General features: G+C 42.4%; 1 protein-coding gene across 1 annotated transcript in view; it reads right to left on the reverse strand.

Annotated features, from left to right (window-relative positions):
• Manba (mannosidase beta) overlaps nt 1–26426 on the reverse strand; it is an 86263-nt gene that overhangs the window by 21795 nt on the left and 38042 nt on the right. The window contains exons 7-12 of the mRNA XM_052179181.1: nt 26186–26296; nt 12255–12406; nt 9924–10041; nt 6300–6386; nt 5268–5435; nt 2594–2812 (exon numbers count right to left, since the gene is read on the reverse strand). Coding sequence (XP_052035141.1) covers nt 2594–2812; nt 5268–5435; nt 6300–6386; nt 9924–10041; nt 12255–12406; nt 26186–26296 — 855 coding nt within the window. The remainder of the gene's footprint in view (nt 1–2593; nt 2813–5267; nt 5436–6299; nt 6387–9923; nt 10042–12254; nt 12407–26185; nt 26297–26426) is intronic.

Here is a 26426-nt window from a genome sequence, read left to right on the forward strand (position 1 = left end):
GAAAGTTGCATTGTATTATTTCTCTTAAAAGCCTGGCGTACAAAGACATTCTGTTCATTAAAACACATATCGCTCAGGCTGGAGAGATGGCCCAGTGGTTAAGAGCACTGACTGCCCTTTCAGAGGTCCTGAGTTCAATTCCCAGCAACCACATGGTGGCTCACAACCATCTGTAATGGAATCTGATGCCCTCTTCTGGTGTGTCCGAAGACAACAAAATAAACAAAACAAAAAAAAAAATCTAAAAAAAAAAAAAAAAAACACATATCGCTCATATCTTCTTCCTGTTGTTGACCTCTGTAGCACCCACAGCGTCTTCTCCACGTATGTGTGACACTGAACTGATTGCCCTGCCTCCCAAGTGCTGGCCTTACAAGACATTAGTAGGAAACTGACCTCACTGAGTACATCTTGCAATCCCATATCATTAATTTAGGGTAAATTCTGTTATCAGGTTTTTAAATCTGAATGATGGGCAACAACTGATATTCTGCTTAAAATGTCATAGTTTTAAATAAGAATCAAATATTGATATTACAGTAGTCGATATTGTAGAATTTTCTCATATTCCTTATCTGAGAACTGCCTAGACCAGCAGTTCTCAACCTATGCATAGCGACTCCTTTGAAGGTCAAATGATCCTTGACTAGTACCACCAGAAAACCCAAATATTTACATTACAATTCTTTTTTTTTTTTTTTTTGATTTGGTTTTTTCGAGACAGGGTTTCTCTATATAGCCCTGGCTGTCCTGGAACTCACTCTGTAAACTAGGCTGGCCTCGAACTCAGAAATCTGCCTGCCTCTGTCTCCCAGAGTGCTGGGATTATAGGCATGTGCCACCACCGCCCGGCTTACATTACAATTCTTAACAATAGCAAAGTTAAAGTTATAAAATAGCAGCAAAAATAAATAACTTTAGGGTTAATAATATTAAAGGGTTAAGAAGGTTATAGAATGAGTTAAATTACAGGATAAGTTCCAGACTAGTGAAATCCTCACTAAGACAATAAGTAAAATTGAACAAAGGATCGGAATATACATTTCTCAAAGGAAGATATGTTAACTGCAAAAAGCACAGAAAAATATGTTCAGAATAATCAGCTATCAAAGACATACAAAGTTTCAGCAATACTTTATTTCCACAAAAATGTTTTCAAAGCATGGAATAAGCATTGGAAAGTATTGGGGAGGGGGGAGGAGATAGGAGGAAAGCTAATCGGTGACATCACTAGAGAAAAAAACACGATTCTGAGCCTTAGGAGAGTCATCGAATGATTCAACAGCTACACTCATAGGTTCACACCCAGTAAGTCTGAAAAATGTTTATTCAAAAGCAGACACACTGGTGCTTACAACAGCTTTCTTCTTGATAGCTAAGAGATGGAAATAATACAACTAACTGTCCATTACAGACAAAATGATTAACAGAGGTAGAAATACATCCAGGAGAACAGAATGAGCAGTAAAGAGCAATGACCTTCTAAGGCAGCATGTTAAGCCAGTTTCATAACACCACTTAACATAGTGTACTAATCCCATGGATTGTGAAGAACACATAAGCCGGTAGACATGGACGCCCGAGCAGGGCTGGAGGGGAGGGTGGGGAGAGAGTGGAGAGTCACTGCTAACAGGATCAGAGTTTCTACTGAGGGATGCAAAGGCTCTAAAGTCAGACAAGGGGTTGGGTGTGCAAGTCTGCAAGTGCACAGGGGACTGGCTGAGTTATGCACTTTAAGTAAGCAAATTCTTTACCAAGAGAATTGCAACTCATTAGAGGTGTTTTTAAAAGAGCACACACAATGCTAAAATTAAATCTTCAGATATAGTGATATGAGGAGGAGGAAGAAGAGAAGAGAAGGAGAAAGAGGAGAAGGAAAAGGAGAAGGAGGAGGGAAAAAACAAGAGAAATAGAAGACAGACATGAGGAAGGAGGAAGGGGAAAATGAATTTGGGTAACACAGACCAGGACTTACTTATCTTGTTCAATTCTTCTACTGTGCTTGAGTATCCAGTTCTATAGCTATAAATAATTAGACTGTATAGAGAGTTATCAATCCAGGGTCACCCGGGATGACCCAGCTGGGAAAGGTACTTGCTGCCCAGCCTGACAGTTGGATCCCCAGAACTCCAGTGGTAGGAGAGGACCAGTTCCTATAAGCTGTCCTCTGCCCACACACACATGTGGCAAGAGTAAACATACATAGATAGATAGATAGATAGATAGATAGATAGATAGATAGATAGATAGATAGACAGATAGATAGATAGGTGGGTGGGTGGATGGATGGACAGACAGATAGACAGAAAATGTTTTTAGCAACTAGTTATTTTCATGTACAATTGTAAGTCAAGCTTAAGTTTCTACAGTCTTCCATTTCGCTTCTAGGTGTTCTTGAAGGCACACAATTAAAAGCATACTGGAAAGTCCCTCCCTCAACAGGCAGTTATAGCATTTTATCTCCTCAGATAATAAGGCAGGATTCTTTTCTTTCATCTTCTTCCAGAACTATCAATGAAATAAGAGGCGGCTCTCATCTGAACCCACCATCTACTGTTGTAAATTGGGCAAAATCAAGAGCCCAGTGGCTTACCTTTTCTAGAGTGCTAAAGGAAGGCCAGGACTGGTAGCCATATTCAGACACTAATCGAGCTTTTGGGAAGGTCTTCCAATTCCAGCAATCATTGATATAGTCATAAAAATGTGTGTCGCCATACTGGATGCTATACGGGTCTTGAGAGATCCAGCCTTCCTCCATGGTTTTGACCCCATTGGTTGGGCTAGATGCAATGAAAGGACGGCTCTTGTCTTCCTGGACAGGGAGGTAAAATGATTTTAAAGATAATATGTTGATTTTGCAAGGTACAGATAGTTAACTTCTATTAAAAAACAAACAAACAACAACAACAAAAAAAAAAAAACATCAATTCCTAGAAAGGTCAAATCACTGAAAGTTAACAGGGTGGTCACCACTCTCCCCGTCAACACTGTACCACTCATCTTTGCTATCCTTCCTCCAGCTGTGAGCACTAGAGCCTGTGCCTCGTGGCACCATGCCTTGTGGCACCTGGTCCCGATGTTTTCTGCCATGATTTGCCTCCTCTCTTACTCCACAGGTATGTCGTCTCACGCAGGGTCCCGACTTTGGTACTATTGACTTTAGGGTTAATAGTGTAGAGGAATGTTCGTGGTAGGCCTCTCTTGTCATGACAGATATTTAGCAACATCTCTAGCTCATCCCCTGCTGGGATGGGGAGTGTTTGTTTGCTCTTGCCACATGTGTGTGGTAGACCTATCTTCCAGCCATGACAAATTTCTCCTAGGGACAAAACTGCTATATTTCAGGATCCTGGGTTAAGAACAAAAGCTACTGAGTCAGAAGCACTTGGGTTTAAAACTCAACTCAAAATCTTACTGGTTTGGGGTGGGTTTCAACCTCAGGAATCTTATCTGAAACAAGAAGAAAATTCTAGATCATGATCTTAGATGTTTGCTTAGAGCAAGCTGAACCACTAGGAACTAATCATAACAATTATACCTTTATGGAAACAAAATAGTAATTACATATAATTCAACACTATCCATTTTCAAGAAGCTCTGTAAACATCATGACTTAGAATCAAGTCATCTGTGCAGTTTGAGACAAAGAATCATAAGAGCTCCTAGAGTTAGTCCCTCCTTCTAGCTCAGTTTTATAACTTGAAAAATGGATGTTAAGCAGATTGCCAAAGATTGTATAGGCAGAGCATTAGAAAGCAAGCACACGCCCACGCCGGCCGTTGGTGGTGCCCACCTTTAATCCCAGCACTTGGGAGGCAGAGGCAGGCAGATTTCTGAGTTCAAGGCCAGCCTGGTCTACAGAGTGAGTTCCAGGTCAGCAGGGGCTATACAGAGAAACCTTGTCTCAAAAAAACCAAATCCAAAAAAAAAAAAAGAAAGAAAAAAGGAAACATGCACTTTATCACTATCAAACTAAAATCCCCAGGCATTAAAATCAAATTATTACATTTTATGAACAAATATTCTTTAAGCCATTTCTCCAGCACTCACATGATGACTCACAACCATCTGCAACTCTAGTTCCAGGGATCCAATGCCCTCCCTGGGCACTAGCCATGTACTTGGCATACATATACATATACATGCAGGGAAACACTCATAAAATAAAAATACATAGTTTTTTTAAAAATAAATACACATATAAATCATTGATTAGGATATGTAGCTGTTACCTATCCCATACTGTTTTTAAAAATATATTCCCCTTCAAATTGCTTCAGAATATTCCAAATATGTAATTACAGATGCAAAAATGTAAAGACAGTCAGATTATTAAATCACTCAGTAAATATTAAAGTTTTTGTTAACAATATTTTGAAATTGTTACTGAAAAAAAAACCACCTTCCTCTCATCTCACACACATACACACACACAAACATACACACACACACACATACACACATGGCCAGTGTGCATTAGCACAGACTGTTAAATATGCCTAGTTCACAATAGTGACACAAGAGAGAGACAACATAGAAGTACCCAGGGTTCACTGGTAGCCAGACAGCCTTATTCCTCACACCACAGACAAAATGTCATGTATGATACACACCAAAATATACATCAGCACATACAGATATATATACATTTGCATATGCACTGACAGAACTGTAAAGGAGGCATACCATCAAATCTATAATCCAGAAACTTAGTAAACATTTGAGGATCTATGCATGAACTCCATAGTGTGTACAAATCTGAAACTAAGTACTGAATACAAATGGAGACTCCCAAAGGCAGTTTATTGTCTAAGAAATCCATACATAATCCATATGGACCAGTTCCTAGAGCATTACAATGAAATACTCTGAATTCAAATGATGTTTCAAACAGTACCTTTAAAAGAGGTGTACAATTAAAGAAGAAAAAAAGACCAGGCAGTGGTGGCACACACCTTTAATACCAGTACTCAGGAGGTAGAGGCTGGAGGGTCTCAGTGAGTTTGAGGCCAGCCTGGTGTACAGAGCAAGCCTGGTCTGCAGGCACATTGAACAGTCTGTGCCTTTTTTATGTCAAGAGGAAGATGGTGTTTTCTTTTCAGCAAAGATAATTTTTTAGCAAACAAGAACAGACAAAGCTACACAGAGAAACCATCTTGAAAAACAAACAAAAACAAAACAACTTAACATACTATACCAATACTGAGGCCTATGCATTTTAAAAGCACATTCTTAAATTCTGCTGCCCCCCCCCCACCTTTGCTCACCGATAGGACGATCTCCCTGATGTTTTTCACGTAGAGGGTCACGTAGTCGTCGAAGTAAGTTTTCATGTCACTGGGATTTACGTGGAACCAGTTCACCCTGAGAGCTACTTCGTTCTCGTTATTACCACTCCATATGATGATGGAGGGGTGGGGTTTCAGTCTCCTAACCTGAAATGTAAGAAAACGTAATTTCCCTATGCCTGCCACAGAAGAACTCAGTCATAATGGCTAATCAGACTGCAAACACTGCCTTTCCACATAGGCGTTCTTGCCCAGCTGACATCTCACAAAATACGGCCTTAATAGTTCTCAGAGAGACTGGGAGACATAGTTCAGTCATTTAAGAGCTTTGTACTCAAGCGTGAAAACCTGAGTTCTATCCCCAGCACCCATGTCCAAAACCGTGGGCAGGGTTGAACACATCTGTAATCATGGTGCTGGGGAGGCAGAGACAGGAGAGGCTCAGGGATCTCACTGACTGACTGGCCAGCCTAGCCTAGACCATGATTCTTAGGTTCCAGTGAGTGGAATTAAAAAAATAAACAAACAAATAAATAAATAAATCTTTTAAATAAACAAACACGTAATGACTGATGAGGCATGTATAAAATGCAAAACAATTCATGGATTCAAGAGTCACATTAAATCTCTGTCCTGAGCTGGACTGGTGTCCATTTGCTGAGGAAAACTCCAGGAGCAGCAGGATTGGGGAAGAGATGATGTATGGTTTACACATGTTACACTGAGGTGCCGACTAAACCTCTGGCCACACCGCCACGCAGGCAGCTGGACACAAGGACGAGCGAGGGATTCATCAGAGACTGGAAGATTGGGCACAAATCTGGGAGTTCTCAGCAAGTAGGTGACGCTTCAGCCGTGACACTGGGTAAACCACTCGGGGAATGCGTCACCAGACTGCAATTTTTCAGAGGAGTTAGCAGGAAACACCAAAAAGAAATGGGTGATTTAACAAAAGAAAAAAATAAGATGTATTCATTTTTTCTCTTTTTTAGAGGTGTAATAATAGCATACCTGGTAAGTGACTTCTTTCCTCACTGACTCTAGGAATCCCTGCTCAGTTGGATAAAGGGCACTGGCAAACATAAAGTCCTGCCACACCTACAGGACAAAAGAAAAGGCAGTGTCGTCACAAAGAAAGCAAGACTTCATTCTCACTTAGGGGATTATCTTCCAAATAAAGGAAAAGCGAACTCTGCAAACGCACCCACCTGAGCATCTCTGCAAAGGAAAGGAAAGATGCCCACGCACTGAAGGAGTTTTGAGGGTTGCACAAAAATGTTTAGAAAATTGAGAGAATGATAAGTAAGCAGGAAAGCTTTGGAAGGAAAGGATCCAGAGGCTGAGCCCAGTGTGGCCCTGGTGGGGACAGGGTGACTTGGTGACATGGTTCCTGCCCCTGGAACAGGGAGGGCCCTGGGTTAAGCCTCCATGAGTGTCAAAGACCGCTGTGGGCATAAGGCTTGTTTGTATAATAATGCACATATTTCACATTCCTCCGAGGAAGGTCCTCCCAGTTAATATTAATGATTCCATGAAAATTAGAAATAGCAGGAGTCGAGGGTGTGGCTATGTCTCTGCAAAACAGTAAACACTAGGACCTTCAGGACAGCCCTCAAGGCTATGGGAAAGAGTTCTAAATACATGAGATCAAAATATATATAATTTCTCAACTATGCAAAATATAAGGATGCAATATGAATTATGGAGGCTTCATGAACCTAAAGGAACAAAGGCAGCTACACTCTGAGCCAGCTTGTCAGAAAGATTCAAAGGCAGGCAGATTCCAGAGTTCAAGGTCAGCCTGGGAAAGAGAGAGGTTAGGCCCAAGTGTGGTAGAAATGGTAATTTTGGGGCAGGGTCCCACCCAGCTAAGCTAGGTAGTCAGCATTTAACAAAGGCACACAGATCTCTGAATCCTTTTGCAAGGTTAAGAGAAAAAAAAGCATGCTTCCTGTCTCTTAAGATTCAAAGGGCTAGGCTCCCTCACAAGATAATCAAAAGGAAACCTGGAGTAGATGACTGGACTGGTATGTAAAATAAAAGACTGGACCTGGGCTCTGCAGGGGATGAGCTATCCAGAGAACTTTTTAGGATAAAAAGAGAACTTCTTGGAGAACACACACACACACACACACACAGGCAGGACATGTCAGAGAGATCTCTTAGAACAGCAAGCAGCACAAATGTCATCCGTCAGCTTGGATCCACCCTGTTTGACTGTGAGTCGTTCTTTTTTGCTGCTCCTTGTCACCCTTCCCTCAGAATCCCTCTCCAAGCCGAGTCTAGCCCTTGGCATCCAGAGAAAGGAAATAGAGAGGGGGAAGGAAGCTCTGTAGGCCCTCCCTCACTCCCATGTTTTCCTCATTTCACCAGGCATTTAGTAATGAGAACTACACCAGACTGTTAACACTGCAGTACGTTTACAAATGATTTCGCTTTTCTGCAGACAGGAAGAGAACTAGATGCCCACGTTCATGATGAGTCCTTTCCTAAGAGGCCTGGGGGTGGGGATGTAAGACTCCCCCAAAACCGAAGGCACCCCAGCACCCCATGCCTCGGAAGGCAACACCCAAATCACTCTTGAGAAACGGTCTCGATGCAATAACATGAGGATTTCTTTATTCCAGAACTCTGGGTTCCACAGTCAGCCGTACACCGCACAGGGGTAGAGGAGTGTGTGCTCTTCCAGAGGACTGTGTGCCTAATTGCAACAGCTTTTATAAGTTTACAACAAAGCCCGAGAATCACAAACCAATCATTTCTTAGCATGGAGAGCCAACGAAATGCGAGCCAATCGATTTGTACCACTCCATAGTTCTTAGGCCAATCAGTTTAAATCATCAGAGCCTGAGCTCAGTGGACCAATTAGTTTCCTATTTTCTTGGATGTCTATAGCTGAGTGAACTCCTGGATAGGGGTAATGGGGTAAGCAGTTTACAGAAGCAAGATAAGCTTAACTCATTTCCAGTTACCTTATGGAGCCAGGATCACCTATTCAAGGCCTTTCTGCTAGGTCTAAACAAAGGGCGGGCTCTGGACTGTGACCTTTTACCTAGTTTCTAACAAAGAGCACAAAGAGCGGGCTCAGGAATGTGAAGTTTGGGGCTCCTTGGCTGGAGTTAGGCTGTATTTCTATTCTATCAGGGGCAGCTGAGCAAAGCCCAGCCCCCAGCAGCCTGCCTTCCTGCCCTGATCCTACCATACACAGACAGCGAACCACTGGGCAAGATGTAAACCCTCTTCATGGGTCAGTTTAACTCCCTGTAAATGGCAACAGAGAACAAGAGTAGACACGTCATGAATGCTTGAAAAATACTAAAACAAAATAAAAACGTGTAGCACCAAAAAAAAAAAAAAAAAAATGCCTGACATTCAATGAACAGTATAGAATGTAGTTGTCATCATGAGTGACCTCATTGTTGCTGTGACTCCAACTCTCTCCTGGCACTCCGTATTCCTAGAACTAAAAATAATATAGGGGGCTTCAGAGAGCACTGACTGCTCTTCTGAAGGTCCTGAGTTCAAATCCCAGCAACCCCATGGTGGGTCACAACCATCTGTAATGGGATCTGATGTCCTCTTCTGTAGGTTCCTGAAGACAGCTACAGTGTACTTACATATAATAAATATATCTTTATACACACACACACACACACACACATGCATATAATTGCCTCTCCAAATCCACAAGTTTAACATCTGAAGATTCAACTATGGGTCAAAAATATCCACAAAAGAAAACAAACAAACAAAACAAAACAAAACAAAACAAAAATCACACACATGCATGCACACAAGTACGCCCAGGTACACAAGATATGGATATAGACAACATAGATTAAACACAGACAGATTCTTTTTCACAAGTCTGGAAAGATGACTCAGGGATTAAGGCCACTTGCTACTCTCACAATTCCCAGCACCCACACGCTGATTTACACCCACCTTTAACTCTGTGCCAAGGAGATGTGATGCCCTCACCTAACCTCCAAGGGCACTAGGCGTGCACATGACACACATACCCATGTAGGTATTCACACAATGTGTGTGAGTAGACAGTGTGTATGTCTATATGTGTGTATTGTATGTGTGTGTTTAATGTACCATGTTATATGAAGTACGGTAAGTGGTTCAATAATTATATAAAGCACATAAAAGAATGTGGGTTTGTGCAAACATTCTATTTCTTTGTGTGAGGGGATCAAGCATCTAGGAACCACATGCCCACAGGACTACTGCTTAGTCCTTCTCAAAGCAAAACTTGTATACTAAGAACATCCTTTCTTTGGTTAACTTTATTGTTCTTGTTTCTCTCCAAAGTTCATCAGAGCTCCTTAAGTTTCTTACTAAACTCTGATACCTATATATCAGAAAGAAAAAATATGAAGGAGGCATATATAGATATGTGATTAGCTATAACCCACTATAATGACTATAATTTTAAAGTGGTAAAGAATTCTGTTTTTTGTTAGCAACTATAGTTCACTTAGTCCTTGGCCAAAATTAATAAATAAATCAACAATGGAACATGACTCCCTGCTCTGAGAGAGGTTATAAAGGGATAATAATGTCACTCACAACATCAGAGTGAAGACAAGTCACCATGGGTACACAGACACCGGATCACGTGCTCACCATTATTCCAAGTTCGTCACAGAGGGCATAGAACTCATCCTGCTCGTAGATGCCACCCCCCCACACGCGAAGGGTGTTCATGTTAGCATCCACGACCGACTGCAAAAGACGTTGCAACCTGCAGAAGGAGTTGCAAGAGCACATGCTAATTCAGGAGTTGGGGAACAGTACAAAATTTTCTAAATCAGTTAAGGGAATAAATAAAGAAGAGCGAAATAAGCCGGGCGGTGGTGGCGCACTCCTGTAATCCCAGCACTTGGAAGGCAGAGGCAGGAGGATTTCTGAGTTCGAGGCCAGCCTGGTCTACAGAGGGAGTTCCAGGACAGTCAGGGCTACATAGAGAAACCCTGTCTCCAAAAACCAAATCCAAAAAACAAACAAACAAACAAACAAAAAAAAAGAGCAAAATAATTTTGCTCTACTCAACACCAAAGAAACTGAGGCAAAATAACACAGAGACTCATAAAACAATGAGCCGAAAACTCTCGCATGATTTCCTCATTATAGAAATTGTCGGTAAATTCATACCATTTCTTAAAGTATTTTTTGCTTTGTATTTTGACCTGTAGGAAAATGCAGCACATATGTAAGGAAATGGCTTAGAAAGTACTTGATGCAGAAGCGTGAGGACCTGGATTTGATTCCAAACCCTCATGTACAATGTGGCACGTGTAGGCATGTGCCTGTAATGTAGCTATGCCTATGCATGGGCACATAACTGAAGCCCATCAGTAAGCCCCAGGTTCAGTGAGAGACTCGGTCTAAGAAGGTAGGGCGGAAAGTGATTAAGACACCAATATCAACTTTAGCCTTCACATGTGTGTGCATGCCACTGAACATGTAAACACACACAAAAGAAGGAAGGAAAGTACAGTATAAACACGCCATATATATGAATGGACATTAATTTTTAAATTCTAATTTCAAGACCTTCTAAGAACACTTGTAGTCATCTTCCAGATAAAGAACTTTCATGGTTTTGTTTTGCTTTATAAGTTTTCTTGTGGGTGTATTTAAAGTACAAGGCATGGCATTGTAGGAGAGCTGTTGATAATAAAAAGGTTATTACTGAAATAAATTAACAGAGCCATCATTTTGAATTATCTATCTCCCTTTGGTTTCATGCATAGGAAAATGTTATTACCCAGAATCTTCAAGTCCTCATGGTATCCCTCAGATCTCTAGACTTGCTTTCCTTCCAGACATAACATTTTGTGTGCTCTTACATTTTTACATATTCCTTTCCCACCAAGACATTTTTTAGTTCCTTAGTGGAGCCAGATAGCCTGTCAAACACAGGGATGAACAACAAAGGGACCATGTCTCAGATAAGATGGGCGGTAAGGATTGACATCCACGGCGGACCTCTACACTGCATAGTTTTCTTTCAACTTGACCTAAGCTAAAGTTATCAGAGGAGGGAACTGCAATTCAGAAAATGCCACTATAAGACAGGAGGTCTGTAGGGCATTTTCTGAACTAGCGGTTGGTATAGAAAGGCCCAGCCCACTGTGGGTGGTGCCATCCCTGAGCTGGGGGTCCTGGGTACTATAAGGAAGCAAGTTGAGCAAGCCATGGAGAGCAATCCAGTAAGCAGCGCCCCTCCACAGCCTCTGCCTCAGCTCCTGCCTCCAGGTTCCTGTCCTGCTTGAGTTCCTGTCCTGACTTCAGTGATGAACAGTGCTCTGAAAGGATAAGACAAATAAACTCTTTCCTCCCCATTTTCCTTTTAGCCATGTGTTTTGTCATAGCTCCACAGACATGTGGCATACATGTGATTCTATATACATACACATGAACGTGGACATGTGCACACAACACACACATATCATACACAAAAAAAGATTTTTAAGTGAAATAACATTTTTAAATAATATTTTATTTAAATAGTAAATATTTAATAATATTTTTAAATCTTCAATAGGATATTTTAACTAAAATAGTATTTAAATTAAAAAGATGTAGACCCTTATCCCTAAAACCATGCTCAGAAATATTTAATGTATTTTTTGAAGAACAACAAAAACTAGTCTTACTATCAATGTGTCACTTCCTTTTTTTCCAGAGAAAAATGTATAATGGTTTCCTAAAAGGTGGATAACATATCTTTAACAGTCTCAAACTAATTATCCATAAGACTGTATCTCAAGAGGGAGAATGACCGATTAAGCCCGATCGTGTCCATCCTGAAATTCCTGTCATGCCATCAAGCTATACTAGCCTCGGGTCCTTCTGCTGGGATTAAAGAAAATGATATGAGTCACTTGACCTTTGAGCTTGGTGGCATTGCAGAGAGGTGGGGGAGTGACAGGGAAAGAAGTCCGTACTCACAGTTCGGAAGTGACTTTATCTTGGAAGGAGTCGGCTGGAATCCAATTGGAGCCTTTCAGAAATATAGGAAGTCCATTAATTTTGAAGTAGAAACTCAGACCGGGAGACCCTTTTATATCCTCTTCTATAAGCTGCACTGTCCTGAAATAAACCTGCCGTGAAAAGAAATAAACTTGAATGGGAACTGGAAGGAGTAGTAGTCAAACTGGTTTGTTTGTTTGTTTGTTTGTTTGTTTGTTTGTTGCAAAGGGAAGTAGGGATGTGGGAAGTAGGTTCACAAGTGTGAGAACCCGAGTTCAGATCCCCAGCGCCCAGCTATGTCACCGGTCCCTCCTGTGATCCCAGGGATGAGAGGGGTGGAGACGGGGCGATCTCTAGGGCTGCTGCCCAGCCGACCCAGCTGGGGAAGCGGTGAGCTCCAGATTCGATGAGAAATTCCGTCTCACAGGAACAAAGTAGATAGCAAGTGAGGAACTCAGCAGACGGCCTCCCTTGACCTCAGCTCATGCAGGCATCTGCACACATCCATACGCGCGCGCGCGCGCGCACACACACACACACAGACACACACGACACTCACACACAACAGACATACACACACACATACAAAATCTTTAAAAAGGGAAGTTTGATTATTTAAAAATGTTTTCTCTCTCTCTCTCTCTCTCTCTTTCTCTCTCTCTCTGTGTGTGTGTGTGTGTGTGTGTGTGTGTGTGTGTGTGTGCCCTCACAGCCAGAGAGAGTGTAGCATCTACTGGAAGAGCAAGAGAGAAGCAGAGAGAAGAGTAAGTATTTCCAAGCTATCCCTGTAAAAGAGTTAACTCAGGAACTTTGAAAAAGTCATGGAACACTCGCCCCTCCCAGAAGGGCATGTGTTCCCCCTCCCAGAGGAGAGAGGCTAAATTACATGCCTCAGACCACAGGGAGGTCCCTGCAGCTAGGAAAGGCCCAGAGTCCGTTGGCCACCTACCTCATCCCCTAACAACCAATTACCAGTTTAAAGTGTTACCAGTTTAAAGGTAGCACTGTTCTGCCAATCACACTGTGCCTAATGGTGACTGCCCTTTGGACTGTATAAAGGCCCAAGGAGCCCGGCGCATGTGGTCATTCTCTCTCCATGTGCAGGGAGACCCCAGCATGTTGGATATTAAATAAAATTCCTCATGCGTTTTGTGTCGATTCCCGTCTCCACGTGATTCACTCAGGGGTCTCTGGTAAGCTAAGGCTCTTCAGAGCCTTGCACCTGCCCCACTGGAAGCTGACACTGTCCCTGCATCACTCTGTGCAGGCTGTCCCACGGGAAAGCCTAGGCAACAAGATTATCTCTTCTCATCACAATCTGCTTCCTCGGCACACCAAGATGGCTCAGTGGGTAAAGACCCTTGTCTGCCAGCCTGAAGACCCAAGTTTGAACCTGGGGCCGCACATCATAGGAAGAGAAACTGAGTCCCACAAGTTGTCCTCTGACCTACATATGTGTTCACACACATACACACAAAATAAATGTAACTTAAAAAAAAACTGCATTCTTGCCAGCCATAAACTAGATCAAGGATTGAATAACATGGTTCATGCTAATAAAACCTAATCTTGAACCAGAATGAAACACTTCTCAATTTTTAAAAATAATTAATAAATTGGTCATCTATCTCATGAAAGGGAAGGAGCTACCATGCCCCCACGTTCTCCTGCTTCTTGGCCTTTATATTGATGACATAAGAAAGGGCACCAAAGCTAGCATAAAGGACAGAATGCCTGGATGAGGCCCATCAGACATGGCCACAAAATCCACCCTTCTGCTATAGAGGTAAAGAGATCACTTGACATTTTTTGTAATTAATTTTATTTTATGTGTATGATTATTTTGTTTGCATGTATGTATGTCTTTGTGCCGTGTGTGTACCTGGTGCCCATGGAGTTCAAAATAGGGTATCATTTCCCTGGAACAGGAGTTATCAATGGTTGAAAACCACCTTGTGGGTGCTAGAAATGGAACATAATCTTCTACAAGGACACCCAGTGCTCTTAACCAACGAATCGTCCCTCCAGCCCCCAGAGGGAACTTTATGATGAAACCTAGGACAGAGGTATCTCAAGGTGTCAAGCTATTATCCAAGTAACACTGAGACATTTGTCTCCTCCTCTCTCGCTACCTGGAAAGATAGTGGGACTTTCCAGAGACAGGTGGCTAGGATGATGTCATTAACAATAGACAATGGATACTGGCTGCATGCTCTGAGTCATCTATTTCTAAGGTAGAGGTTGGAAGCATAAAAAAAAATGGTTTTGTTGTTATTGGTGGTGATTTTGTTTGTTTTATTTTGTTTTTTGGTTTCTGTTTGTCTAAGTGGTTGGTTGGTTTTTGTTTTTATTTTTTAAGTGTCTTGCTGAGGAAAGCAAGGTTTTTTTAAAAAGATTTTTTTATTTTATGTATATGAATACACTGTAACTGTCTTCAGACACACCAGAAAGTAGTATCGAACCCCATTATAGGTAGATGGTTGTGAGCCACCATGTGGTTGCTGGGAATTGAGCTCAGGACCTTTGGGAGAGCAGTCAGTGCTCTTAGCCAACTGAGCCATCTCTCCAGCCCCTGTTGGTTGGTTTTTTAGGAGAAGGTCTCACTGTGAAGCTCTGGCTAGCCTGGAACTCACCCTGTAGACCAGGCTGACCTAGAATTCACAGAGAGCCACCAACTTCTGCCTTCCGAGTACTGGAAGTAAACACATGCTCCACCACTCCTGGCTGAAAAAGCAGGTCTTAATAGATTAATTTAGGCAGGGTCCAGTGTCTTAGTTCATGTACTCTGAGATGCAGAGGCAGGCAGATGTCTGTGAGTTTAAGACCAGCTGGGCCTACATAGTGAGTTCTAGACCAACCAGAGCTACATAGTGAAAATTGTTTCAAAAAGAAATAACAAAAGAAATTACTTTGCAGGCTGGGAGTGGTGTTGTACACCTATAACTCCAGAACTCAGGAGGTAGAGATAGGAGGGAAGAGTTCAGGACCAGCCTGGAATATATAGTGAGATCTCCTGTCAAAAAAAACAAAACAGAGACTCCGTTTGCACTCACCAGCTTTCCTGAGAGCCTACTGGCTCTCAATGGCCATCTTAGTTCTGTAACCTTTCTTTTGCTCAATACATGCTTATTTTGAGCCCTAAGGTTTTTCTATACTAAACTATAGAAAACTTTATAGTTTTTCAAAACTATAAAGACCGAGTTGTATTCATTAATTTGATCTGCAGCAACTGATATTTTAATTTAAAATTATATTTTCATTATAATCGAAACTCACTTTAGAGTTTAATACTATTTTGGCTCTCTCTAAAAGGACACTTGTAACATTTTTTTTTTCCTACCCTAAAGATGAATTGTAAAAATGTGATCAGAAGGCTTAAATTCTCAGGCTCCGGATGTGGCTCCCCTGGAAGCCTGCCTGCCTGGCTTGCAGAAAGTCCTGGGCTGGGTTCCTGGGTCTCCTAAAGCTAGGTGTGGTGACACATATCCACAAGGCCAGGCCAGAACTCAGGAGCTGGAGGCAGTGGGAAGAGAAGTTAAAGGCCATCCTTCTCTGCATACCGAGTTTGAGACCAGACTGATTTACAAGCTACAGGTTCTAATGAACAGAACATTTCAATTCTCAGTGTGGAAACTTAAAATTTAAAGATAAGAGAAACTGGGCGTAATTATAAACAAGAAATGGAATTTTGATAAAAGGCATCTTTCCCTTGACTTTTCAAAAGTCAATAATTTTTATACATAATGTAAATGTAACATCTGTTTAAAAAATATTAATGGGTTATTCCTCCTTTGGGAGTTCTTTCTCACTTTTTCTGTATAAATCTTTTCTCTATTTAAAAGTAAATAAGTAGATAGACAAGTAGGTAGATGATAGATAAGATAGAAGGATGGATGGATGGATGGGCAAATAGACAGACAGACAGACAATAATTATGGGGTTTGGGGAGATGGCTCAGTGGGTTATATGCTTGTCACGCTATCATGAAGATTTGAAATTGAATCCCCTACATCTATGTAAAGAATATCAATATGGCAGCGTACCCTTGCAATCCCAGCATGTGCCTATAATCTAGAATTGGGAAAGTAGAGACAGGAGGATCCCTGGGGCGGGCTAGCTCTCAAATCATGCCTAGACTAATCTGTCTATCTATCTATCTATCTATCTATCTATCTATCTATCTATCATCTATCTATCATCTATCTATCATCTATCTATCTATCTATCATCTATCTATCTATCATCTATCTATCTATCATCTATCTATCATCTACCTATCACCTATCTATCATCTATCTGTCTATCTATCTATCATCTATCTGTCTATCTGTCTATCTATCTATCTATCTATCTATCTATCTATCTATCCTTCTCTAACTCTTGTCTCTCTCCAACTTCCAATAAGTTGTAAGCTCCCAGGTACTTAGTGCTCCAGCATCCTGCTAGCCTGTCTGTTACCCTATACCCTGACAGTCATGCACTAACTCTCTGAAACTGTAAGAAAGCTCCCAATTAAATGCTTTCCTTTACAAGTTTCATTGTCATGGTGTCTCTTTGCAGCAATAGAAAAGTAACTAAGACAAACTCCAAGGCCAAGTACATGTCATTTCAATACTCATGAGACAAAATGGAGAACACACACAGAACCCCACACCAACAATGTCCTGAGGGAAGAGCAGCTGAGCCATCATCTGAGCGGTGAGCAGAGTTAACCATCTAGGTCAGAAAGTTCCATATTTATTTAACTGAGCAGTGGCCCAATAACCACAGCTACTTGGCTTTGAGGCATCGTAACAGTGAATGAAGTGTACATTGTCAATATCCAAGGCCAATAATAAAATTCAATAGAAAAAGAAGGCTTAGGAAGACTTGTACCTGCCACTGTGAGCCTAGGAGCATCCAGTAGACTCCACTGTAAGTAAAGGTCAGGGAGGGGTCTAACAACAGCATCTCAGATGACATCAGCGGAAACACCAACATGTGAATGTGCTACCACACGTGGAAATGTTTCAACTTTGGGAAGATTCATAACCCTCAGGAATGCAGTACTTTTCAAAGAGCCCATGTGTACATTACTATAACACACCTGGGTAGACTCTACTATAAGTAAAGGTCAGAGAGGAATCTAACAACAGAATCAAGAGGGCATCACAATGCCTTTAATTCTCAGCCCAACTCACTTTAAGAAACAGAACTCTTAGTGGTTTTATTTTTCAAATACTTGCTTTTTTAATTTTTATGAGTATGGGAATGTTCTGTGTGGGAGTATGCATAAGTGATGTTAGCATCCAAAGGAACCAGTTAAGATCATCAGATCCTCTAGAGCTATCCATACGGAGCTGGAAACCAAACCAGGGTCCCATCTCCCATCTCCAGGAACCAGCACTTGTTAAACTATAGTACAATATCGACAACTATCTGAAAAGACTATTCTTGTCCTCTCTTCCTTTCTAGCTAAATATGAATGATATATAAAATATATATTGTCTTTGTGAGGTCAGAGTGCTGTTCCAAGACAACACTGCCAACTGATTACATGCAGATATACTGAGACCCTCATCCCCCTCATTAACATATTAGAGATTTTCAAGCATGAAAAATTATGTTATTATTCACCCCCAATTTTTTTCCTAATTATATTTTTTTAACAAAAGGAGTCAATGGACCTTCAGAAGTTTATACCATGAACTTCTGATGGTGACGTCAAATAAATAAGTAAATTATCTAACTCTCAGCTTCAATATTTAGCATGCTAAACTATGGCCCACAGAAATATATACATAGCATAATGTTTAATTTTTTTATGTAAAAAGTAGATCTATGTCAAAAATAAATTTGAGAATAATTAATGTTAGAGGAAATGAATTATTTCTTACTATCTATTAATATTACAAATAGTATTAACTATGAAACACAATACCTTTCGATGTTTTTCCTGTGAGGTAAAACAGAAGTATCTCTACCTATTCCCCAACCACTCCAGCAAGAGCAAAAGGATGCCTCAAAGTACCCAAGAGCCTTTGAGGAAGAAGTTCTCAACCTGTGGGTCGAGACCCCTTTGGGGGTCAAATGACCTTGTTACAGGAGACACTTAAAACCATCAGAAAATAGATATTTACATCACAATTCATAACAGCAGAAAACTTACAGTTAGGAAATAACTTTATGGTTGGGGGGGTCACTACAGCATGAGGAGCTGTATTAAAGGGTCACGGCACTGGGGAGGCTGAGAGCCACTGCTCTCGGGGGAGGCCGTAGTCACCAGCCGCCTTGCTCTGGTACTTGGTCCTCTTAAAGGCCAGCACTCTCTGGATAAATGTCACTGTCCTTATGTCCTCTGGCAGCCTTGATTGGTAGCACCGAAGCCTTCTGCAACAGGTATTTTATTTCCCTGAATACAATGGCGTTTTGAGACAGCTTTTGAAAAAGATCCCCGAGCAATACACATATTTGCATCATGTGCATGCAGAGTGAACACATCATCCGCTGACGGGGATTTAAAAAATTCTGTTTTAAAAGGATTTTAAACAACGAAGTGTAAAAGTAGGGGAGGAGTATAAATATTTAAAAAAAAATTGAAGAAATGTAAAATCAAGCAGTTTAGATTTTTAAATGATTTATGGTTTTTGTTTTTTGTTTTTGTTTTTGTTTTTATTTTGGGGCGGGGGGGGGAGGGGCTGTCACTGTGCGAGTGGTAAAAGCCTGAAGAGGGTGTCTGATCCCTTGGAGGTGGAGTCCCAGGGCCTTAGGAGCTGCCCAGTGTAAATGCTGGGAACCAAGCTCAGATCCTCTAGCACCAAGCACCTCTTAGCCACTGAACCATGCCCCAATTTTAAAATCAAAATTTAGCATTCAACATTTTCCATCTCTTTCTCGATGGTTCTATAAACTCATCACTTGATCAGAATTTTTTTTAACTGCTTCATATAGCAGTTAAATTCAACTCATAAAAGAATCATTTTTATTCTGCTCTGTTTTGTCTTTTGAGGCAAGGTTATCACAAAGCTCCCAGGCTAGCCCAGACCTCACTATGTAGCCAAGGCTCACCTTGATCGCTTCTTGATCCCCCTGCCTCAGCCTTCCTTCCGAGTACAGGGGTGACAGATAATGAACCATTGTGGCAGCCATGGCTTCGTTGTTAAAACAGAAATGCCAGATTCAAACGTGCAGAAACCTCAATGCTGTCCTCCAGATGGGGCTCTGGACACTGAGACCAAAGGCCAGGAGAGCCCATGACTGATAAGCAAATACCACACGCCTCACATTTCTCTCTCTTGCTGATCAGACAGACAGAGTGACTCTCAAGCCTGGAGACACTTCTCAGGTATGTGTAAGCAGATATTTACGAAACTCTCTGGAATTTTCTTCTTAACAACAAAACTGCTTGTTTTTAAACTTTAGCAAACCTTGTGCTTTCAGGGCCTTCCAGACCTACCACTCTGAGCTTCAGAGATAGAGACCAAGTTATCTGCACCAAAAAGGACCACAGAGTGGGGGTGGGGGACCTGCCTGGTCTCCACAAATAGCTCCAGTCTGTAAAAACGACAGGTAGCCTTCCCTTCACTGCCCCCTTGCTAACAACACAAATGGAAGCCACCAGGTTGGCATTCACATACCTGCAAAGTTGTCCGATCATGTTTTAGCCAGATGTGCATTGTATGTATCTGATGCCAAATGACCATTTCGACACCTCCCTGTTCTATGTAACAAAGCTGGACTGGGTTGTAATAATAAAATGGCATAAACGATGTGGCCAACATGACATGCAGATAATAACAATAGTCTCTACTTGACCTTTGTTTGAATAATTGCACTATTTCATTTTGTTTAGGGTCACCAGTTGGCTTAATTAGGGTTACTTACAGGGGTGTCAGTGAAGGGCTGATTACAGGAGTATGGTCAACCGAAGAAAATGGTCTCCCCCAGCTCCAGAACCATTACCTATAGGCCCTGTGGCATGGTGGCTGGAGCAGAGAGCTCATATCCTTTACTGTAAACACGAGACAGAGAGAGAATGGGAAATGGCATGAGTCTTTAAAAGCTCACCTCCAGTGCCCAACTGCCAGGGCCAACAGCCTCCCAGAAGAGTGTTACCAGCAGGAGAACTAGTGTTTAAAACATGAGCCTGAGACGATATTTGTGACTCAAACCACAATACTGATCTTTAGATATATATAAAGAATACCAAGTTTGCCAATCTACCACGTCACAGCCGATAGGAAAAAAACTCCTTTTGTGAGTCTTAGAGATGTTCTCTCAAGTGATGGGGATCTCTTCATCAAAGAGATGGAGATACTTTAAACATACCAGTAAGTTCGGCAGACATCCCTGCTTTTCTTTCTTTCTGACCCATTCCAGCAACTTGCTAATGCCTCTGAAATTAAAATAAACAAGTACGTTCTCAAGTATTTCTTCCACAAAACCAGAGAAGCGTTGAATACGAGCAAGCCTAAATGTTTTTCCGGTTCGGAACAGGTGTGTAGCTCCTGGTACAGTGGCCAGGTCATCCTGTGATCCTGTCCTCAGCACATGGCTGCACCACAGAATGTTATTTCCTCAGGACCCTCTCTCCCACACCAGCTCCTCTCTTACAAACGGATATCTATTTCCTTCCATGTTATTGTTGCGCTGTAAGTCATTTCTACCAAATTTCCTATGTACTATTTTCAAAGAAGGGGCTTAAACTGTGATGGTCCAAGACAGTGTATATTACCAAATATACTCTATCTGATGGCCACACCACAAAGTACAAGAAAAAGATAACTCCAGAAAGAACAATTCATGCAGACCAGTGCACAATCTGAACTGAATTGCAATGTCTACCTTTTTTTTTTAAATCCATGTCACAGTTCAGATTGACTTCTTGGGCTATGTCCCTCTCCTGTCCCAGGTCCACAGTAAGCAGCTCACTTAGGGAGGCCCTTCTAGACTTTATAGATTTTTTTTTCCATTAGAAAGAATGAAGTGGCCGGGCGGTGGTGGCGCACACCTGTAATCCCAGCACTCTAGGAGGCAGAGGCAGGCGGATTTCTGAGTTCGAGGCCAGCCTGGTCTACAGAGTGAGTTCCAGGACAGCCAGGGCTACACAGAGAAACCCTGTCTCGACAAAACCAAATCCAAAAAAAAACAAAAAAAAAAACAAAAACAAAAAAAACAAAAAAAAAGAAAGAATGAAGTATTTCCAAAGTTCTGGAAGATTCACATCTGAAGGTATGCTCCCAGAAGAACAAGTCCCACGAGGTTCACAGGACAAGCTTCAGGCAGCAGAGGTCAGTTGGGGGGGGGGGGGTGGGGTGGGGGGGGGGAGTCAATAGCATTGACCTCTGTATGACCTCTACAAGGACTGTTGGTCTTGCTAGCATTTTTATCTTGGACCATAGCAGGGAATTAAGAAACACGGATGCAGTTGCTTGCAGATATCCTGCCTCTGTCTCCCCATTGTTTGGACTACAGACGTGGGTCACTGCACCCAGCTTTTATGTGAGCACTAGCCATCAAAGGCAGGGCCTCATGCTTGCCTGGGAAGCACACTGAGCAAGCTCCCGGCCCCTTCACCTATTCCTAACTACATATCAATGAAAGGACATGATATGAAGGCAATGACTGAAGACACCAATCGTGTTCAAAGCAAGCTCACGCAGAGCAACTGTTTTAAAAAGAGCGCTACGGGACTGGAGAGATGGTGCATCAGCTAAGCACTCCTCGCTCTTGTAGAGGACCCAGGGTTGATTCCTAGCACCCACGTGGTGGCTCACAACCATCCATAACTCTAGGACCAGGGACACATGCCCTCTTCTGACCATCTCCGGCACATATATACATACATGCATCCCCAACACTCACAAATAAATACAGCAAACAAATCTAATTTCAAAAACTTTTTAAAAACCACATGCAAAGGAGTATCCATGAGACCAGGGATACTATATCACTGGAATTCTCGAAACAAATATACATATATAACAAATATCTGCTAAAGGAACAATAATAAGAAAGAGCCAGATGCATCTCTCCACACATATTCAAAAGTGATCACCCACATGTAAAAAACTTAGCCCAACAACAGATGCAAAAGAAAGAGCATTTAATCACTGACATTTTCTAAAACTCCCAAAACTTAGTAATAATTAAAATCTGATGACAAAGCAAGCCACACACTTACTGCATGTACCTGGGTGAACTGCTTTCACAGAACCCTGTGGAAGCACTGACAGCAGCCAGTTTGTCAATCTTTAAGTTTTTGACAAGGAGAATGAAGGGAGGGAGACTGACTTGAACCCTGTGCCTCCAAAAGTCAGGTCTATCTCAAACCACAAAATGGGACCTAATTTGGAAATAATGCTTTTTTTTTTTAAGGTTTATTTATTTTACGTATATGAGTACACCACCATTGCTGTCTTCAGACACACCAGAAGAGGGCACTAGAGCGCCTCCCCCCATTACAGATGGTTGTGGGCCACCATGTGGTTGCTGGGAATTGAACTCAGGACCTCTGGAAGAGCGGTCAGTGCTCTTAACAGCTGAGTCATGTCTCCAGCACGGAAATAATGCTTTAAAGATATAAATCATTGGGTTTGAATAGGGCCATACCAAGCTGTAACCCAACGGATAAGAAGGTGGGCGTGATGACTTGTGCTTGTGACCCCAGCATTTGGGAGGCAGAAAATTAATACAAGAGAAAACACGGGCACAGCTGTCTGCCCGGGAGCTAGTGAGGTCTTAGGATCCTGAGTTCTAAGCAGCACTCAGAAATGATGAGTTTCAGAGCAGCCTGGGCCACATCGCAAGACCTTGTCTCAAAAAACACACAAACTTCGAAAGAAAGAGAGATGTGGGAGGTAGGGTGGGGAGGGAGGTGGGAAAAGCTATACATGAAGGGGGACAGAAACTGAATCAGCAGAGCAAAGAAAAGGTTTCAGGCAGTGAGGGGGAAGAGGCAAGGAAGGGCCTTCAGCATGTCTGCAGGGAAGCCTAGCTCCAGATGTGCCCTGGATTGGACCTGCAGCATCTGCCTCTCTCTGTGAACGAGCACACTCTCACTGTTTCAAGCAACCCAGTTTGTCAGAATCTGCTCTGACAACGCTGGGGAAATTAACACACGAGAAAACGCCGCACGGCCTCGGGCAACTGTACGTGGAAGCACACTTTCATCATTCTGAATTCCACCGAGTCTGCCTGGAGCTAGTGATGTCTTCAGAGAATTCTGAGCGGCACTCAGAAGGGAAAAGCGAGAAATCCATGGGTGTCAAGTTCCCTTTCTGCCCTAGGGAACAACGGCAAAGCTGAAAATGGGGATTTGAAACTCAAAGAAAGGACTAGAGGGTATTTTATGAATAAAAACTGAAGAAGTCCCAGTTGCTTTTCTAATTAGAACAGCTATTGGCAATCTTCTGTATATGAGACACAAGTTGTAATTGGCTGCTTACATTGTCTTACCGCCTCCACACGAAAATTCAACTAAACGATCTTGACACCAGAGACAATACAAGGACACAAAGAGCCTTCAGCAAAATTAGTTACGTTGAACGGAGAGAGAAGTTAAAAAGAAATGGCAACCAAGCGACTCTCTATCCCCACCCCCCACCCCCGAAAGCGAACTATGATTAGCATTCAAAAATAGTCAGTGGGTGAGGGAGTCAGATGGAGGTGCCCACTGCACAGGCCAGAGGGCCAAGTTTGGTTCCCCAGGACCCCAGTGTTGGAAGAAGAGAAGCAACTCCACAACACCGGCCTGTGATCACCACACAGGATCTAAAGTAAACCTTTCTGCCACTCACTCTTTGTCTCTCGAGTCCTTTTGTCACAGAGATGTGCAAGTCACCAGAACAGTATATGCGCCAACCATTATGCAAACTCTGGTTCCTAATACATCCACTTATTTGCTCAGATGCCTACAGGTGGACAAGCTCTTGATTGGTCCACAGCTGGCCACCATCACTCTGTGGTGAAGGCAGACGGGCAGCGTTAGTAGCTGCCGTAGCCACTGTCTTAACTTAGCAGCTATGGCTAGAAGAACCCTTGCAGTTTGGTTTCCATTCCTGTCAAGGCAACCAGTGACCTAGCTCCTCACAGCCAACCCTCAGGATCCTTCTCAGTGTCTTTCTATCAGAAGCACCTTTGCAAGGGCCAATGCTTGTGAGAACTCTCCCACGGGCTCTGCTTACCTCCACTGGGTGACGCTCTCCCTCTGATCACCCTTTGTGTAGACTTATCTACGGACTTTTCTGCATCCCTATTTATTATAATACCTCAGGGTTCTATCCTCTCTGTATCTTCTCCTACCACACCTACGATTATCGATATTTTGCTGATTTCCATGTTCCCAATCCAGTTGGAATCCTTATCTAGTTCTCTTTCTGTGTTTCCTTTAAAGATGGGGGGGGGGGTCTTACTAGATAGCCCAGGCTGGCCTCAAACTCTGACCCCTTCATCTCATCCTCCCAAACATGGGATTACAGACATGTGCCTCCCTGTGCCTGGCTTGCTTCCAAAGTTCTCTATTTCTCTAGCATGTTCATCAACCGTGATTATAAGTGCCTGCTTCACAAATATACCTCCCAACCAAATTATTAGCATTGTCAGGTTCTCAGAAAGAAATGAACACAACATATGCATCGTCATGAACATAGCAGCCAAAACACAATAGAACCCCAAGAGGTAACTGAATGAATAAGCGTCCACAATCAGGAGCTCTCCAGAAGCCACAGAGAGGGTACACGCCTCACCTACACATGAGGGCACGGAGGGGTGACACGTCATCTCTCTCTTCAAAGGCTGGCCTCTTCGTACGGAGTGAACAGTGGTACAACCACAGTGAGTCTAAATGAGAAGGAATGGTACACCGCACACAGAAGCTCTTTTTGCTCTGTCGTGAGCTTGGCTGACTCATTACTTTTCACGTTTTTATGAAGACCACACACAATAAATCAGCATGTGGGAGAGCACACAGCTACTGTCGAGAGGGCAAGAAAAAAAGTCCAAGAGTCATCCTCAAACACGCTATGTGTGCGCGCGTACACACAAGACACTCACACTCTTGTAGAAATACGTAGCACAATTAAACAAGAAAAAAGCAAAGGGTATGTCCTACACTCAGAGTGCCACCTGGGCTGGAGGAGAAGCGATACCCATTGTGAGAGGTGGCACCAGAAGACCTCCATCAACAGTAGACACCGAAGGTCCACGACAAGGGAAGGAAAACTCTAGGAAAGGATTATTATTGCTTTGACTTATACACTGTGGTGGCGATAGGTTAGAACCGAGTTATGTCATTCCAATTGCCCCATTTAATATAAGGAAATGGCACTTGAAAGGGTGACTTAACCCATAGAGCCAGGAAGTGAAAAAGTGTAGCTCTCTGTATTTCTAAGTGCTCAGTCCCAAAGTGGGCAGGAGGGATGAACTGGAACGCATCGGTAGAAGCAGGTTGATTTGGAAAATGAAGACAAACGCCTGGAGAAGTTAAGTAGAAGTTATTTTCGTTGTTGCTGTCCTGAGATGTAAAACGACAAAGGGCTAGGCAGGGTTCTTTCCGATCACAGAACCTTCCAGCAGTATGTACACTTTACAATTACATATTATGTGTTACTTAGCTATAACGGAAGAGCACACAGAAGAAGGCCAAGCCTTTCGTGTCCAGGGCAAGACGTAGTCTGAAGCCCTGGCTCAAACCCTAGCACTAAGAAAGAAAGGAAATACAGAGACAGTGGGAAGCACAAGAAGCTATGGCCAAAATAGAAGCCTGATGCATTTAGGAACCCACAATGACACACCCGGAAACCCTGAATGCTATTCATTACTCTGGGTGGGAGAATTGTAAACGTTGGTAATGACTACTTTTCTTTCGAATCTCAGTGTAGCTATGTTATCAAGTAATAATCTCCTTTCCATGAAATAGTTTATTTACTTACCTTGGCTGCTTTTTCAATTTTCAAGCCTCCATCCAGAGCAAAGAGAATTGTCATGTTGTACCCGGTCTGGTTCCCATGTCCATGAGGCCACCAGGTCTCCACAGCAACATCCTTTTAAGAAATAAGTCATTCTAAGTAATGTTTAGACACATGCTTACAAAAACAGTGTGTTATATGAAATTCTCAACGCTGAAGCACACACTGCGTCCTGAAGCCGCACAAGTCTCCGTGCCTACACTCT

The sequence above is a fragment of the Apodemus sylvaticus genome, chromosome 4 (genome assembly GCF_947179515.1).
Source record: "Apodemus sylvaticus chromosome 4, mApoSyl1.1, whole genome shotgun sequence".
Classification (NCBI taxonomy): domain Eukaryota; kingdom Metazoa; phylum Chordata; class Mammalia; order Rodentia; family Muridae; genus Apodemus; species Apodemus sylvaticus.